The sequence below is a fragment of the Lissotriton vulgaris genome, chromosome 2_1, assembly GCF_964263255.1.
Source record: "Lissotriton vulgaris chromosome 2_1, aLisVul1.2, whole genome shotgun sequence".
Lineage (NCBI taxonomy): Eukaryota > Metazoa > Chordata > Amphibia > Caudata > Salamandridae > Lissotriton > Lissotriton vulgaris.
The window spans coordinates 306,344,294-306,363,279 of NC_141687.1; the positions used below are offsets into that span (position 1 = coordinate 306,344,294).

Consider the following 18,986-nt stretch of genomic DNA (forward strand, 5'->3'; position numbering starts at 1 on the left):
TGGATTTAGAAGGATAGCGGAGGTATAGAAGAGGGAAAAAAGTTTGCATTTATATAGCACTTGTTATCCTTGATCGGGTGTTGAAGCTCTTTTTGGCAAGTAGCACGCTAGTAATTTGAGTGGTGGATATTAGTGAATTATTTAGATTTAGAAGGATAGCGGAGGGATAGAAGTAGCAATATTATGCGTTTAGTGGAGTTCTGACAACTTTTGGGTGCGGTGCCAATGTACCTGCTGCACCATTCAAATCAAGACCCGGTTGCCTGCAAGACAACTGCACCTGTGACTGCCTGTTTAGTTTACATTTTTATCAATAATATGGGTTTAGTGGGGGTCACTAGAGCTTTTGGCCCCAGCATGCCATTGCACCTGCCATACCATTCAAATCAAGTCCCTTTTAACTGCAAGGTCACTCCAATTGTGACTGCCTGTTTTGTAGTCAAAAACAGCATATTATGTGCTTAAAGGAGTTCTGACAACTTTTGTGCTGGTGCTACTGCATATGCTGCGCCATTCAAATCAAGACCCTGTTGTCTGTAAGGTTACTGCACTTGTGGCTGCCTGTTTATTAACAAAGTATAGCATAGCTCTGAGTTTTAACCCCTCCCATGCTGATGACTAGCTCAGCATCAGCTACGGTGCTCGTGTGCTGATGACGAGCTGAGCTCATCATGGCTGCTGGAACGCTCGTCGTCAGCAACGGGGCGCTGTGCGCGCCCCCCGCCCCCCTAGCACTGCGGGGGAATTATCCCGCTGCGAAGGGGTTAACTGTATTTTTAACACGCAATGTTTATTACATTGAGATTTTAGATCATTATGATCAAACAGATTACATTGAAAAAAATCAATCTGATAAGGTCTACAAAGTGCAAAGAAAGGCACTGAGGCAAGAATAGGGAATGCCACAAACGTTCTAAGGGTAACACATCTGCTTGACACAGCTGAGAAATAAAAAGCAAGTATTCCAGCATACTGTTAGAAGCAGTCTGCCTTTTTTGTGGGAAGAGATCTTATCTTGACAGTGAATGGGGCTTAAACAGTGTCAACAGCTTTAGAAAAGTATCGTAAATGTGTGCAGCCAGGGGAAGGTAACAAACAAAAAAGTTCTACACAAAAGTGAATGAACATAGTAATTCAGCTATGTGAACTGATAAGACTTCCCTTTTAAGATATACAAGAGATTTCACAAGCTAAGGCGAAATCTAAAACGAGTGATTGGGATGGACGGTGTACGCGGTACGGTTGCAGAAAATTGTAAGAGGGAACCTCTTAATTAAATGCTCTGCTAAGAAATTGAGGAGTTCCCAAGTGTTGCTGATGCAGGGTGAGGAGCATTCTGGGCTTTGGAATTCACAGATGATTTTGATGAGTTATGTTGCTGAGCAAGTTGCATCAGAGATGCCATGAGAGTAGTGACATCTCTTAGTGTTTTTTCTTTACATCATGAACCATCTAACCTTACAGGTGAAAAGTGAGCTTTTCTTTTGGGGCGGGGGTGGGAGGTGTTCTTAGAGAAACAGAGATAGTAAATTCTGGTATATATGAGGAAGCAGAGAAGGTCAAAGAGGGAAAGCATGGAACAAGTAAGGAATAATAAAAAAAACCTGAGCATTCTTTAATCCTTTTGTTGTGTTATGTGTTTTTTAATCCACCACAAATCCTCCATCATGCCTCTGGGGGCCTGCCTCCCGCGTATTATCCTACGCAATTTAATTTATGAAAAGGAAATTTAGCCTGCCAATGTTGGCAGATGAACCTCTGTAGAATGCTATTCTTTGAACTTCTGTGTTTAGCTTTGGTAGAGCAGTCATTGGGTGCCATCGCTGCACTGCTAAAACATCCTCAAAACAAACTCCAGCATTCACTTGGTCAAGAAACATCTCCGATCGAGCCAGATATTAGAATGTAGGTAGAATAATATTTTCAGCCTTAGCAGTCAGTATTTAAAAAGTGAAGACTGAACAATAACTTCACACTGAGATCCTGCAACAGAAAAATTGTTAATTTCGCAGTTATTATTAGAAAGTTTAACAGAACTTAAATAGTATGGTCATAAAAATTAAAGGTTCGAATCACCGATTTCAAAATGCATGAATATAAAAATCTTAAGAAGAATTAGCATACAATGTATTAACATAAAATATCCAGTTCTAGCCCGCACAATAGGGCGGACCATTTATTTTAGTTGCACACAATGAACTTAGAATTTGGTCAGAATTACATAAGGGTAGTTCACCTTATTAGAAACCAACAAATAGCAGGGATGATGCAGAAAGAAAGGATTAGTCGGTATATGTTATGGTAATCTTGTCAAGTACATTGCTGCTCAAACGGAGCTTACCAGTGCTGGAACGGCAGGAGGCATAGAGAATCGGGCAGCAGAGAACTAGAAAAGCCAAATTTTCAGCAGTTTCTTGAATCTATCAATCACCAATTAAATATCTAACTTCAACAAGAGATACAACTAAGCATAGTTAAAAATTACCATTTCCCCACTTCGGAGCCTAGGGGGATGAGGGGTTAGATAGGGATAAGAATAGGGCTTTCACTTCTACGCTTTCTGCAGTACAGGCAAGAGACTTTTAAGCCTTGCGGAATGCGTGGAATTCTGTTCCACGAAGTGATGCAAAAACTCAGCCTAGCGGAGTTTGGCAAGTAGCAATACTCTCACTGACTTTTAGAACCAGGATTTTCCCAGCACTGTAAAATCAGAGCGAACAGCACTAAACGCAGCGCAAGAAGACGCTGCTTCGTTCTGCAGCTCGAGTAGATGTACTTGAACTGCCGCATCCTCAATACTATGGAATTGCGTTGAAATATTGGCACAAATATTCTGCTGGTGTAATTTTTGTACAAGGTTTGTATATTTTTTACGTTTGCATTATTTCATGTCTCATTAATTTACTTGATGAAATGCATTATATATGTATCGCTGTTGTTGTGTACTTGAAATGTATTTAATACATTTAAAATTTTCTATAAAATGTGCCGAACATGATAAAGAAATGTGATCAACACACTCAAAGCGCAAAAACTTATATGTCTTAGCTTTTGTCCGCCCAATTAACATAGCGAGTCATAAATTGATAGCCAGGTTGTCCCTTTTTAGGTTTTGCCTGGCGAAAGCTGCGCTTTCTGCGCAGCTTTTTCGCGCAGGCGAAAACCTGATGAGAACAGTAGTGTGCTTTGGCTCGGCCCTCGTCATTCATTGGCTGGCTCCGTAAATGGAGCCTTGCCATTGGACGAGGGGCCTGTCCGTCAATGCCGGACCAGACACGGGGGCGTTCCCGACATTCTTTGGCTTTTGCCGACGTCACGCGACGCCGGGAACGCCCCCGTGTCTGGTCCGGCATTGCCGGCACTTCTGCGTCTCTCCTGCCCCGTGACTGGCCGGCCGGCCAATCCTAGCGCGGCCGGCCGGAAGTGCCCGCCCCCCGCAGCCCGAGGGGAAGAAGGAGAGGAAGACGGCAAGCAGTATGGCGGCGCCCGCGGGGCTCCCGTGGCCTGGAGGGAACCCCGGGAGATGCGGAGGACGTTGCCGGTCTCCCATGCCGAAGAGGGAGACCGGAGAAGTGCCGCCGTCGCAAGGTGCAGGTGAGTGCCTCTGTCCCGTGCATCCCCGTGCGCCTCCTCCTTCCCTCGTGACACTACACTCCCTAGAACAGAGCTTTCCAAACTCTGTGTAAAGGGAGACCGTTACGCGAGTGTGTGGGCGCGGGGCCTCGTTAACTTTGCTGCGTGCGACACAACCGAAGTCCGGCCTGCAGAGTTAAGTATATTGGCGGCGGATTGTTTCTAAACAAGCTCACACCCGCTCCGCCTCTGATTCTTGCGGTGATTCCTCGCCAGGTCTAGCAATTATCACCCTGCCTGAATAGCTTGTGAGCAGCACTTTAATTCCATTATCTCCCCCTCCCGTGTGGTGTGCATGACTTGCTGTACAGTCTAGCCTCATAACTTATGATCATAACTTTTCTTTTATTTCTTTGGTGTATCCCCTGTCTGTTCACTCCTCTTTCATGCCTACCCTGTTCTGTTCAAATGTTTTTGCCTACCCTTTCACCTTCCCCTCCCTCATCTCCGGCCTGCAGATCTCTCCTGAGGCTGAGGCTGCCATTTTTCACCGCCAGCTGTTCGAAGCACTGTCCCGTGTCACTGCTAGCTCCAGAGACCCGGCTGAGGCGGTAGCGATAGGCGCTGTGGAGGCCTCCTTTAAGAGCTTAGCTGCCGCTATGATAGTTCTGACAGAGTCCGGCAGGTAGGGCTTCAAATTAGCAGTTTCATTAAGTGATAGCAGTACAGATGTGAGTCTTTCCTTCCACAGGCATCCACCCGAATTAGCTTTCAAATCGATCTGATTTTGCAGATTGCTGCTCAGTTTGGTGCAAGGTAGGTAAGGGGAGCAGAATCTTGGCAGTTCGACAGGAGTGTCAGGGAGGACACTGGAAGGAGGAAGGTCTTTGGATGACTCGGCAGAAAACTTTAGCATGACCATGTGAAACCATTCCATAGGAATGTCATTCATTTAATTGAGTTTTGTGCAAAGTGCACTTGTTACACAGTGCATCAGTGTATATCGAACCATCCTTTGTAATGGTTTCTACAAGGCATGACACGCTTGTTAATTCTGCTGTGGTCTCCTCTCAGGCTGCCTCTATCCTGTGCCCACCATGTGCTGACTGACTTGTTTCCATACCCCTCCCCTGCACACGTATTGCTTTGTAGATTGCCCGCGAGGCAGAAGCTGCCATCTTTCACCGTCAGCTGTTTGAGGAACTCGGCGGGTATCACCCCTAACTTGTGACCCAACTGAAGCAACTGCTGTTGGAGCTGTGGAGGCCTCCTTCAAATGCTCCAGTGGAGCCATTATCGTCCTCACCAAGTCTGGAAGGTAGGAGATCGAAGGTCATATTGTGGTCAAGCTGTTGGAGGTCACAAATCGGGTGTGGGATGGAAAGCAAATGTTAAGTCAGCAGCCTTTTGATCCGGGGGGGACTGGAAAGCTTTTCTTAATATATTGAAATGTTTTTTTCTTCCTGTGAGGGATATGGTCTAAGACACAAGTGCGTGCTCTTGCTTGGACTCCTTGCCTTTCCAACATTGCTGGGTCTGACGTTGATATTTTAAGTGGGTATTCTTAGCCTAGTGTAGCTGGCTACTTTCCCCACTTCTTCAAGCTCCTGACATAGTCTCTAGTTTCTGCGCTGAGCTTTCATACTGATACTTATACTTATGCGGTTTCTGGCATGCCTCTTCCTTTTTCAATTGCAGAATGTTTTTAGTGCTAAATCTGTATTTGAAGTCATTACACTTGAGGTGGTGGGATAGATTAATGGTCCTTATATTTACCGAATCATTGGTGTAACCACCCTCCACCAAAATGTCATCTCCCCTTCCTATGAAATCTTAATTCTCTTCAATCAAAACCTTATTATTCCAAGGTAACTTAATTACCGTTTCTGATTAACAGAAAAATGTTGCAGGCCTGTAAGTGCTGTTCTGCAGCACTGGTATCCTTCATAGATTCTCATGCGTCTCACCTCCTTCGCCTTTGTGCCCCTGTTGCCTGCTTGTGCCTCTGTGTGCCCCTGTTGCCTGCTTGTGCCTCTGTGTGCCCCTGTTGTCTGCTTGTGCCTCTGTGTGCCCCTGTTGCCTGCTTGTGCCTCCGTGTCCCCCTGTTGCCTGCTTGTGCTGTGTGGGTGTGTGTGGAGGGCTCTGTGTGGCTGTGTGTGTAGGAAGCTTTGTGTGGCTGTGTGTGTGGGGGGCTCTGTGTAGCTGTGTGTGTGGGGGGCTCTGTGTGTGTGGGGGGCTCTAAGTGGCTGTGTGTGGGGGGCTCTGTGTGGGGGTGTGTGTGGGGGGGCTCTGTGTGTGTTTGTGTGTCATTTGCGATAGATAAAGCTAGTGGCATTGTAAATGACAATGCCATTTATTTATGTTAAAAAAAACATAAATAAAAATAATGTCAAGAGCAATGCCAATAGCTCTAACTTTAACAAAGGGAAAACCATTGCATTGTAAATGCTTGTTTTCTTCATTATACTGACACGTCCAAACCTGGCGTCTGGTCTTGGACGAAACCCCCCTTGTTTTTTCTCATCCTCAATGAGAGCAGCAGATTTCTCAACGCGAGCGGATGCAACATAATGTGAGCAGTCGTGACTTGCAACGACCACCCACATTGAGAAATCTCGCAGGGAGGAGGTCTAGCATGTGATTTTTTCTCACAAGCGCTCGCCAACTTAATGTTGGCGAGCTGTTCGAGAGAAAAAATTCCACTCCGCATCACTTTGCTTAGTTTTGTGGAACTTTGAGCTCTGTGCAAAACGAGCAGTGGGAGAAACTCTGCGAACTGCGCCGGCTGAGCGGAATTCTCCACCCATCCCTAGAGACTTCATATGTTCTGCTCTTTCTGTCTGCGGAATTCAGAATGGGGAGTTCCATTTCCTGTACAAGTTCTTCCAGATAAAACCTGGGGTACTTTGCGCAGGGAAAGCAGAAGTCATTAAGGTTAACAGCAGCATATTACAAACCTCACAATACAGTGAATATTTGGATTTTGCAACATAATACAAATTAGCAGTAAATTAAAACACCTATATCTTACCCACAAAAAGAACCAGGCAAGGTCCTTCATTCAGCTGCACAGCATTGGAGTCTGTTAGTTCCAGGATAGGCTTTGGATGCCATGGAAACTCTTTGCAGTCAACATCATTTAAAACTTCAACTCGTCCCTGTCGTGTGACAATATCTCCCTTCGGGTCAAGTACTATGAGCGTTGGTATTCCTGTATCAAAAAGAGACACAATAAGTGGACAGGTGATTTTCTATGCTCTTGGTCATCCATCCATACATTTGTGCTCTTCATCTGAAGGTAATTTAGACCTACAATTCACGGTTAACAGACGCCCTAGGTTTGCAAACCTTTCACGTCTATTCGGTCCATCGTAGTACTCAACGAAAATTCGATGACTTTTAGTGACCACTTGAAATGTATGTGTCACTAACTCTTGTGAAAGTTGATTGAAGTTCCACTGCAACAGCCCCTAAAAGCAGTGTCTCTCGTTAGGTCCACTGACAAAAGAGCAGCCTAAGGATCGTCCATCCAGACTACACCTAAACATTACATTTTTGCTCACCTTCCCCAGATCCGATAAACACTATCAATTCTAGGATCAACTTTTCCTTTACAAATAAAGATTAACTTAATGTTACGAAAAATGAGCAGTCATAACTATTTCACCTTGTTGTCTCAGTGTAACCAAACTGACATACTAAAAAATATACAGTAGTACGCTTTGGCAGGAAAGAGAACAGTTTCAATGAAGAATTGCATAAGTGTACAATGTAATGGTGAATATTACTAACAATAAGGGGAGGAGTAGATGGAGACCTAGATGGATGTGAATCATTCTTCTCTGGTCCAAACTAAAGCAAATAGTAGCCTTGCAGGGGTACAGGGGCCGCTTCTGAGCTGTAGATGCTACTGCCATCTGCTCCTTGGTTGGGAGAGGCACGAGAGGATGATTTGCGGCCCTGTTTACGGAGGCAGCAGCAAAGGTAAAAGGGCAGGTGCCATCTTTGGAGCGATCAGAGACTAGAGTGCAGCACTGTACAGCACTCTGCACCGCTGTGCGGGGGAAATTTCCACTCAACACCACTGTGCACCACAAGAAATGGCCGCAGAGCCTGACTGTGGCCGAAGAAACTGCTGCAACTCTAGTTCAGCACACCGTGTCTCCAGGGTCCGAGACCACAGCACTGAATCCGACGCAGGTCATGCTGTACAGCTGAAACAATCAACACATCGTAGGACCACGGCTGAAGAAATCGACACAGCGCCTGTTTGGTGCAGCCGCATCGACATTCAGCGTGCCCAGATTTCCACGCATTGCACCTGTGCACTGTTTTCTGATGCATCAACCACAGGGCAGAACAGTCTTGGATTTCAATGCATCGCTTCCCCTATCAGACCGGATTAAAATCAATACTTCTCCTGTATGCAGCAGAACTGATGCATCCCCTCACCAAGGACTCAGGTACCTACGCATTGCTGTGTTTTCCGACGCTTCCTTCCTCTGCGGCTGTTTCTATTGTGAATATTTACGCATCTGAACGTACTTTGTGTAAAAATACCACATCCTTATAGTAGTTTAGATAAAGATATTTTTCCCCTAAACTGGTGTGGTGTCCATTTGTATTATTTGTATTGTGTTACTGTGTGTGTTATGTACCCATACTTTGAACAGTGCCTCTGAGATAGGCCTGACTGCTCGTGCCACGCTACCATGGGGGTGAGGATAGGTTTGTTACCTTAGGCGTGTAATCCTCTTATCCGGACTAGAAGGAAGGGCCCCTACTTGGACAGGGTGCATACCACTACCACATAGAAACCCTAATTTTTAACAGGACGTTTTAAGACTATTTCAATCCGAAAATACCTATTTTTTTATGGAAGGTTTTGTTTCATCATTGAAGATTACTATGGTAATGAGAGCGGGCTGGTTATTGTATTACATACATCTCACTAGGACATATAGCTATGTAAAATAGGTAAACATACAAGGAAAAGGTGTTTAACAACATCAGGGTCCAATTCCTGTTTTCCAATATCACCACTAAGCTCACTTACTGGGTTTTGAATTGTTTCAGATTATTTAGTTTCTCAGTCCCTAGATAGTTTTTCTCTGCATGCAAGCCTATAGTACTGCATGGCAACTGAGAGGAGAGTAAGGAGGAAGAGAATCTCAATTGCTATATACGTAATTTATTTTTAATTTGTCATCTAGCTCCCCTTATATCCAAACTGGATGAGAACTTGATTCCACTGCTATTGATAAGGGAAAGACAGACATATACTCAACTAGGCTTCTAGCAAAACAGGTTTCCCAGTACTTCTTTCAAAGACAATGAGTCAAGAGAGTAAAGCTTGTAAAAAGATCCCTGAAGGACTTTCTTATCCTCTTGGAAGATGAAAGGGCTAAAAGCTCAATAATACCTCTGTAACCCCTTAAAATGATGCTTCACATTACATTTTGTAAAGAAAATCCATCAACAGGAGTTTTGATGAAAGTAAATACTGTTAACAATGATTCCAACAATCCACATTTATGGATTTACGAGTTTAACCATCAACTGAATGCAGAATATCCATTACAGTGGAGCTTTGAGGATTTTAATCGCTTTAAGCTTAAACGCAGAAGATAAGCAACTTATTTTTATGTTGCTTACTGTATGAATCTTTTCTAACTGCACAAACAATAGTAATGTTTTCTTCAGAGATGCAGAAATGTGCATATGCTAACCTTTTAGAAACTAAGCCATTGTGTTCATAAATGGATCAAATGATCTTTGGTGGAAGAAGCATCAACATTTTTCTGAGAGAGCAGTAGGAGTTCTGTGAAACATATTTTGCAATGTCAAAATAGGCAATCAGTTCATCCTGGAGTTGAGGGACCTCTTAAAAACAAAGTTACACAGCTGTGATAACATTGTTTGTGATGGGTAAAATATACTTGTAGATTTCCTTATATAAAGCTTATCTTCAGGTTCCAGACTGAATCCAGAATTTTTCACGGTACACTGCTTTCACCAATGCCTGGAGCAGAAGCATGACATCTAGTATGGTGTCAGAGAGACGGGAAGTGCTTATAATGCCCACTGGAGATGACAATGTAGGTTCCACATGTTTTTCCTTACTGCCATAGAGACCAAGGATGCCATGGGTGGGACCAAATAATTAAAAAGTATGGACTGGCATCAACCTCAAGCAGGGAACAGGTGGGAGATAAGGAATCTCATTAGCTGTCATATGCATTAAAGAGATCTCCACCAACAGGTAAGAAAGGAAAATGTTACTTAGCCTTTAAGCATCTGTTTGTGGCATGTAGTGTTGTAGATTCACATGCTCTGCATTCTCCTGCCATCTAGTGTTGGGTTCGGATGTGTACAACTTGTTTTTCTTCAAAGAAGTCTTTTTAATCAATCAATCAATCATAGCATTTGTAAAGCGCGCTACATACCCCTGAGGGTCTCAAGGCGCTAGGGGGGGGGAAGCTGCTACTGTTCGAAGAGCCAGATCTTGAGGAGTCTCCTGAAGGTTAGGTCTTTTGTTTGTCGTAGGGGAATGGGGAGCATGTTCCACGTCTTGGCGGCTAGGTGGGAGAATGATCTGCCGCCGGTGGTCACTCTTCGGATGCGAGGGACGATGGTGAGGACGTGGTCTACGGAGCAAAGATGGCGGGCAGGGGTGCAGAGGCCGAGTCGTCGGTTGAGGTGAGCTAGTCCGGTGTTGTGGAGTGCCTTGTGTGCATGAGTGAGGAGCTTGAAGGTTATCCTCTTGTTAATTGGGAGCCAGTGCAGGTCTTTCAGGTGGGGTGTGATGTGGCTGAGGCGGGGGATGTCGGGGATCAGGTGTGCGGAGGCGTTCTGGATGCGTTGCAGTCGTGTCAGGAGTTTGGCCGGGGCTCCTGTGTAGAGTGCATTGCTGTAGTCAAGTCTACTGCTGACGAGGGCCTGGGTGACCGTCCTTCTAGTTTCGGTGGGGATCCACACTTGAAGATCCTGCGAAGCATGTGGAGGGTGTTGAAGCAGAAGGAGGAGACAGTGTTGACCTGCTTTGTCATGGAGAATATGGGGTCGAAGATGACCCCTAGGCTTCGTGCGTGGTTGATGGGTGTCGGGGTTGCCCCTAGTGCCGCTGGCCACCAGGAGTTGTCCCAGGCCGAGGGGGTGGAGCCGAAGATGAGGACCTCTGTCTTGTCAGAGTTCAGATTCAGTCGGCTGTCCATCATCTAGTCGGCGACAGCCTTTATTCCTTCGTGGATGTTGGTTTTGGCGGTGTGGGGGTCCTTGGTGAGCGAGAGGATCAGCTGGGGGTCGTCGGCGTAGGAGATGATGTTAACGTTGTGCTGTCGGGCGACGTAGGTGAGTGGTGCCATGTAGACGTTGAACAGCGTTGGGCTGAGAGATGAGCCTTGGGGTACGCCACAGATGATCTCGGTGGCTTTGGAGCGGAAGGGGGGAGGTGGACGCGCTGGGTTCTCCCGCAGAGGAAGGAGGAGGTCCAGTCCAGGGCCTTCTCTTGGATTCCGGCGTCGTGGAGACGTGCTCTTAGTGTGCGGTGGCAGACTGTGTAGAAAGCGGCTGACAGGTCCAGGAGGAGCCGCAATTTCTCCATTGTCGAGCATGATCCTGATGTCGTCGGTGGCGGCGATGAGGGCAGTTTCGGTGCTGTGGTTGCAGCGGAACCCGGACTGGGATGGGTCGAGGATGTTGTTCTCTTCGAGGAAGCTGGTTCGTTGTTTGTTGACAGTCTTTTCGATGACCTTCTTTGAGTCCCGAGGTATAGTGACTCCTCCTATGGCTGGTAAAGGGCACGGGCATCGGGATACATGGCTAGATTTTTTTCCCACCTGGCGGGTGAGGATGGAGATGGAAGACATAAGTGACAACGCTTCCCTGTGCAGGTGAATGTTGAAAAGAAAAAGAAAGTGACAAAGTAACGCATCTGCAACAACCAAAGACTTCCGGGGAGGTGGCTGGGCGCATGTGAATTAATGAACAGATGCTAACAGGGAAAGTAACATTTTCTGTTCATGGCAGGTGTAGCTGTAAATACACATAGTTTGCATGGACTTTAAAACAGTTGTCTATAAGTGGTGGTTAGCCAGAGGATGCTGCAGAGGATTGAAAAAGTGTATGTAGTACACGCATTGGAAATGTATCATGGAATCAGATATAATATATAACAAATGTCTAGAAATTAAAAATTTACCCTTTATGTATCAGTAGGATGTTATTTTATAACTCCCTCTCTGTTTGATTCAACCTCGCAATGTATGCTTAGACAGTAAATATACATCAATCTATATCAAATATTGACGTATGTTCCTTTATGTGTTTTATCCTTGTCCATGTAGGCACTTGTTGTACACCTGTCTGTGTAAAAAACGAAATGACGGTCACCTGATGAAGGCCTCAGGCCGAAACGCGTTGTGTCCCACTCTACCGCATTTTGCCTTCATATAACTTTCCACCGACCGAACATATCGTAAAGCACCTTGTCTGTATTTTTTGTATATTGTTGCATGTTTGTTCACAAGAGGCACTATATGTTATTTATTGTTACTGATATGAACTATTATAGTTACTCGATGAATCATTGTCAAAAATGGAAAAAAGTTTTTGAAAAAAATGAAACAAAAGAATTAGAAAAATAAAATAATCATATATTTTGCATACGTTATTGTCTAAGTGAATTATTAATGTTCATGTAATGATTATGTAAAATGAGGTTGTAACAAGGGCGTAAATACCATCAATTGGTTTGCTATTTTCTCCTTTTCAATTCATGTCTGTACAATCCCTACGATTAGCAAACCACTAGGTTGTAGGGGTCCCCTCTTTCCAACTCGTAGTACAGCCTGGCCCACTTGAGCTTGTTGAAGTACCAGGACGTCCACAGAGTAGTATTTGGTAAACATGTGTGGAGTGGACCATGTAGCTGCCTTACAAATGTCAGCTATTGGGATCTTACCCAAAAAAGCCAAGGAAGCCACTTTCTTGAATGTAGAATGTGGCCTAGGGGGAGCAGGGAGCTGTCATTTGGCCTTGGCGAAGCAGGTCTGAATGCACTTGACGCGCCAGCGAGCTATCCCTGCTTTTGAAATGGCACTGCCTTTGCCTGGTAAGTGTGGGTGTTAGATAAATGTTGTATTGGTCTTGAAGATGTAGTACATGAGGGCCATTTTCACATCTAATGTGTGAAAGGCTGTTTCCGCTAGTGAGTCTGGTTGTGGGAAGAACACTGGAACCTCAAATGGCAGGTGGAAAGGGGAGACCACCATGGGCAGAAACTTTGGGTTAGTTCTAAGTACTAATCTGTTGGTGTGGACCTTCAAAAAAGGCTCTTCCAGGATGTGAGCTCGGATCTCACTCACATGCCTGAAAGAAGTTAATGTGACAAGAAATGCAACTTTCCATGAGAGGAACTGGAGAGGGCACTTAATAAGGGGCTCATGAGCAGAGTGAGGACTACATTGACATTCCAGGACCAGGTTTGGTCAACCTGGAGGGGGATGACACTCATAAGGCCTTCCTAAGTGAACAGTGCTACCTACTTTATAGGTATGCTACTAATGCAGCCAAATGCACATGGATGTAAGTTTAAGCCAGACCTGAACGTTGCAAGTAAAACAGGCAGCAGACAATGTGTTGAACTTCTGCCTTCAGTGGATTGATGTTTTTGGGTAGGCATTAGTGGACAAACCTTTTCCTCTTTGCCACCAAGCAGGGGTGGGACGGCAAGCCTGAGGATGAACATACACTTAGCAAGCAGGTTCAGGTAGCCACATTTTAGGACCTCAGGAGCTAAATCGCTAAGTTCAGCTAGTTGGGGTCAGGGTGTCGGACTGTGTCATGATGTAGAGTGAGAAGATACAGCTAGTAGGGTAGCTTCTCAAGAGGGACTACAGAAAACTCTATAACAGTTGTGAACTAGGGATGTCTGGCCCACGTAGGAACCACCATGATGAGGGTGAGTGATGTTTTCTGTAGCCTCTGGACTAAGTAAGAAAGAAGTGGGAGAGGCGAGGTAGTGTAGGCAAATATCCCTGACCAGTTCATCCATAGTGCATTACCCATGAACTGTGGGTGCAGCAACTTGGAGGCGGCGCTTGGATATTTGGCATTTTCGGCAGTCGCAAACCGATCTAGGTTAGGGAAACCCCAACGCTAGAAATATTGGGAGCAGGACTTGGGGGTGGAGTTCCACTCGTGAACTTGTTGCCGCAAAGTTTTTGTCTGCTTTTAAAAGGTATTCCGCTAGCAGATGTACCTTGTGGTGGATCAACCAATGCCAAATGCTCTGTGCCAGTACCGAGAGCTGGAGAGACTGCATGCCCCCATTTTTGTTTTCCATAGGTAGTACATGGCAGTCATGCCGTCTGTTTTGAAAAAACAGTACGCTTGTGCCCGGGTATACGGGGAGGGGGAGAGGCCGGTACGCACTGTGAGAACTTGGCCTGGCATATGCTGTCCACTATTCTAGTGGGCACCTTGCAGCAGCTCAAACGACCCTTATTGATGGTAGGTTAAAGACAACCTTTTGTGAAAGCTATCCTAGTGGTAGCTATGGAGAGCAGCCTTCATGCTAAGTCTTGAAGGAATGTAAAGCAGCTTGTTTTTCCAGTCTATAATCTTGTGAATGACTAAATGAAAGGAGCACCACACCAGGTATATATATAAAATATATGCATTTATTCTAAACACATCCCACAAGTCTCTTTATGAGGCTAGTGGCAATAGTACATACGGTAAACTTATATCACACAGTAAATTAGCACAATATACGTTGAGCCCTAGGGGCGTACCAAACCATATATTAAGAAAGTGGTATAAGAACCACGACTTGACTAGACAAGGCCTAGAGCCTGTAGAATCGCTGGGGCCACAAGGAACCACCCAAGGTAGTGACACAGGGGACCCATAGAGGACGCGTGCAGAGTGAGAACACAGTTGCGAATCACCATTAGCTTCAATGGCAGTGGTCTTCAAACTTTTTGCTCTGAGCCCCCCTAAGAAAATGTTTTGCAGTCGGGCCCCCCTGCAAAACTTCAAGGCAACGATTGGTGGAGCGGGAGGGACATGGCTGTGTGCAAGGGACTGGGCTTATGAGATGATTTCAGGAGTACTTGTTCTATAGCTCATAAACCACACTAAGTATGATACTTATAAAACAGCAAATGCATCAAACAAAAACATGTAAGGTCCCAAAAATACTGCTCCCCTTAATTGGGGTGTTGTGAGCCCCTCACACTCTTGGACCCCAATGCAATTACACCTGCTGTATTATAGATAAAGCAGTCCTGAGTAGCAGGCTATCTCCCCTGCATCATTCACCTTTTCCGCACCATGCCTGATCATCACTCCGATTTTGAATAAGGTTCTCTGTCCTTTCAGAGAAAAATAAAGCTCCCACACGTCTCCCTTTTTTCTGCAAAGGTGCCCTCGGTCCCAATGCTAAAAAGGAAAATAAGCTCCCATGCCCCTTTTTTAAAGGTAGACAGTGAAAACTGTGATGCAGAGGGCCCCTCAAACCCATGGGCCCCAGTCCTGCTGAATCTGCTTAATTATTGATAACCAGCAGAGGCCAATTACACACCTGCCAGCAGTACCTGCTTCTGTAATGAATGGCCTTTTTTAAAGAAAAAAAGGGGGGAGGGCACTTATATTGCTGCATTTGCTACGTAATCCATCATCTGCTGCATAGTACTGCATATCCAATTCTTCAGTGCTGTAAACTTGTACTTACAAACATTCTATTCTGGGGGACAGATTTATGTATTTTCGATAATTCTGCTTTATTGTGCAGTACAGGAAGACAATGACTTCTTTTGTGGTCTTCTGCCATGTTTTTTTAATATATTGAACGTGGACTCAGCAGCCATTTAGTCTCCCAAACCTATGCTGTTGTCATAAGGCCATTTGAGCTCAGGTACAAAAAAATACAACCATCTGCTTATTGCTGCGCAGATTATGTCCTCACAGCACTCAAACGTTAAATATTCCCTTTGCCGCAACAAAATTCCCACCCCCGTAACAATTTCTTTTTTAACTTAATCTTGAGAACTTCCGTTAGTGACAAACCCTTTTACCCTTTCTCCTGACTCCAATATTTCTTTGCACCGAACCAGCCTATCTGCACTTGGACCAAACCTGCCTTCCTTTCATTCCACCATTCTCCTATGAATCTCTGTTGCTCTTTTCCCTGTTACCTCTAAACTTGTCCTTAGTGCCTTTTGATGAGCTTGACCTCTATAACAAATACCTCTTTCTCTTTCCCAGGGCTCAACCTGCTGCTGAAGCCTATTGTCCCTGTACCAGAATGGTCTGTTAGGCTCAGTGCTTCCCTAGAGTAACAGCTCGGTTGTGAATTCAGCGCTGTGAAGTAATTACCACTCCCAAATCTCCCGGGGTCAAGAGGGCAGTACCTACCAATCCACCCAATGCCCTGCAAGTCCCTCAGTATGTGGTGTGCACTTAAACCTCATAGGAAATAACAATTGAATTTACCAACACTGTGTTGCTGTGTAATTACCAAATTTCTTATCATGATTCAAGCAGAAAAAACAGCTTCCAAAAGATTCCGGACTATGGAAATTTCTGTAATAAAGGCCTAACTATTGATGTTTATGCATCACAATAAATACAGCCAGCTGTTAACTCAGTGATATTCAATGGGTTTTGAAGCACTTATTTTGGTACTCTTGCTGTTAGCAGGACATTTTTGAGCAATCCTCACATAGGTCAGGAATTGAAATGGGGCAAAAAGAAAAATACATAAATGTCTTTTGTTTTCAGCAATTCCTCAAGAAACATCATTTAAAATGCAATAGCTCTATCTCTCACAAATTCGAGACATATTGCACTGCAAATGATTGTGTTTTATAGCAACCTTTTTGAGCTCGCCCCCACAGCATTCTGATAACAGTTCTCACAAGGGCTCGCGGTAAATGAAGACAGCCTGGAAATGCAGCAAATAAACATTGCTGCGCTTCCAGGCCATCTTCTTTTACATGCAATTGCAAAGGCATTTGCGACCCCCTGGGAACCCATCCACGGCCCCCCAGGGGGGCCCGCCCCACAGTTTGAATATCTCTGTTCTATGGGGAAAGTCGCGGTTGGAAATTTAAAGATAAAGGACACTTAGGAGAAGACTTTGAGCAAACCCCTTTAGACTTAAGGGGTTCTAGGGCCAACACCCACAGGAGCACTGGAGTACTAGAATTACCTCACCCAGGGAAGCCGGGTGCATAGGTGTCAATTGGAGTCAGGAATCGCCTTCTTTTTCAATGGCGGTCTGCTTCAAAGTGCTGCTGCGGTCCAAGTGGAAAGTGTCCGGTGTAATCCAAGCCTGGATCGAAGATGAGAAGAACCTGAAAGCAGAGGGGACAGAGTCTGGGTCAATTGCCAGTGACCAGGGGCACGATAGTCGAATGCCCACCGATGTCAGGTGATTTCAGGTGAAAGAGGTGAAGCTTGACTCTTAAGCCACGAGGATCAGAAGGCGTCAACGACGACCAGTTTCTGGAATCAAGCTGTCCCACGAAGGATGTAGAGTGCTGCGGTGAAGGGATTGGACCTAACAAGCCTTAGCAGCAGCAACTCACGCAGGAATCAAAGAAATGCTTCAGTGTGGACAACCAAGGTCCGAGGGACTCACCAAGCGGTGGGGAGTCAGGGCACGTCTGGAACAAAAAGGGAAGCCCAAGGAAAATCAGAGTTGCATTCGTGGGGACCCACCAGTCGACGGACCAGGGATCGCGAAGGAGCTGAAATGCAAGAAGCGGCCCACATTCTTTGGTGCAAAAGGTGCTCGGGGCATGGGCTACAAGTAACCTGAAATACAATTTTAAGAGACTTCGAGAAGTCAATGCACTAGCAAATGTGCACGGTGTCCAGGGGTTCCGGTTCCACGTCACTCGTGAGGGCTGTGGGTCTCAGCTTTGCTGGGGACTGGGTCGGTCTCTGAGAAGTCTGGAAATCTTCCTCTGTTGCAAATACATCGGAGTCCGGCGGGTGCTTCGGAAATGCAGACCAGCAAGATGCTTCGTTGGTCCCTGCAAAGCAGGGGAGTCACTCCTTGACCCCAAGGGAGATTCTTCCATCCGCTAGTCTTTAGTAGAGCGTTGAAGTTCCAGGATTCAGTTTCAGAGTTTCGTCCAGGTGTAATCTAAAGTCCTGTTGCTAGGGGTTCCTTACTTACACCTAAGAAAAGGGTTGGACATACTCTGGGGATCCACTTATGGGAGGGTCTGGAATGAGGGGTGGCTACACCCATTTCCTTTGTCCAGTTTCACGCCAGAGCAGGGGCTTGTAGCCCCTGCAACCGGTTGGAAGGAGTAGTTTCTGTCCTGTAACTCCAGTTCTGTAGTAGGGGTATCTCTGTTATAGTCATAATCTAGTGAATAGTCCCGCCCATGTGCGTGGACCCCGGCAATCAAAAATAATCTCTTAAGTTGTCGAAATAATGCAGAAACTGCAAAGACACTTAAGAGAGAATTTAAAGACAAATAATGCAGCCTATATCCACAGGCTACACTGTCCAGTACTTCAACTAGAAATTCCACCAAAAATCACCACACACAGCACAGCCTGCTAGTTTCTACCATAGAGAAACTTGCCTCCCCCAGTCAAAGACTCAGGAATGATAGAGAGGAAGGTAGGGACAGACAAGCCCCATAGGCTGCCATTATGTGGCTTAAATAGGATACTGTGCCTTTAAGAGAACTTTCCAGAACTTCTCCCCGTATCCCAGAATGCATAGCAGGTCCCTCCACTTCAGTTCTTTTTGAAGGCGAAGCACGCCAGACCTGTCGCATTCTTCACATGATGAAAAATCTCCACCGGGGAGGAGGGCGGGCGCTTATGACTATAACAGAGATACCCCTACTACAGAACTGGAGTTACAGGACAGAAACTACTCCTTCTGTAGTAGGGGATCTCTGTGTATAGTCATAATCTAGTGAATAGAATGGCAAGCCCATCCCCACACCAAAGCGGCGGTGGAGAATAATACATAACGCCACTACTGTGCGAACAAATTCCGCAGTGAAGCCTGCCCAACCTGAGCGTCTGCCCTGGCGTCAGTGTCCAGGCAGTAATGCTTAGCAAAGGTATGAACCGACTTCCAAGTGGCTGCCTTGCAGATTTCAGCAATCGGCACATTACGGAGCAGAGCCGTCGTGGCGGCTTTGCCCCTGGTGGAATGAGCCTTAGGCTTACCTCCTAAGGTCTTATTAGCCTTTTGGTAACACAATTGTATGCAGGACACAATCCACCTGGAGATGGACTGTTTCGAGGTCGCAAGACCCGTCCTGACTGACCCATAATTGATGAACAACTGGTCAGACCTACGAATATCCTTGGTTTTATCAAGATAAAATTTCAACACCCTCCTAACATCCAGGGAATGGAGAGACCTCTCC

At 45.5% G+C, this 18,986-nt stretch overlaps 1 protein-coding gene across 1 annotated transcript in view; it reads right to left on the reverse strand.

Moving 5' to 3' along the window:
- NXN (nucleoredoxin) overlaps positions 1-18,986 on the reverse strand; it is a 457,847-nt gene that overhangs the window by 53,377 nt on the left and 385,484 nt on the right. Inside the window, exon 6 of the mRNA XM_086955000.1 lies at positions 6,605-6,784. Within this exon, the coding sequence (XP_086811126.1) occupies positions 6,605-6,784 (180 nt within the window). The remainder of the gene's footprint in view (positions 1-6,604; positions 6,785-18,986) is intronic.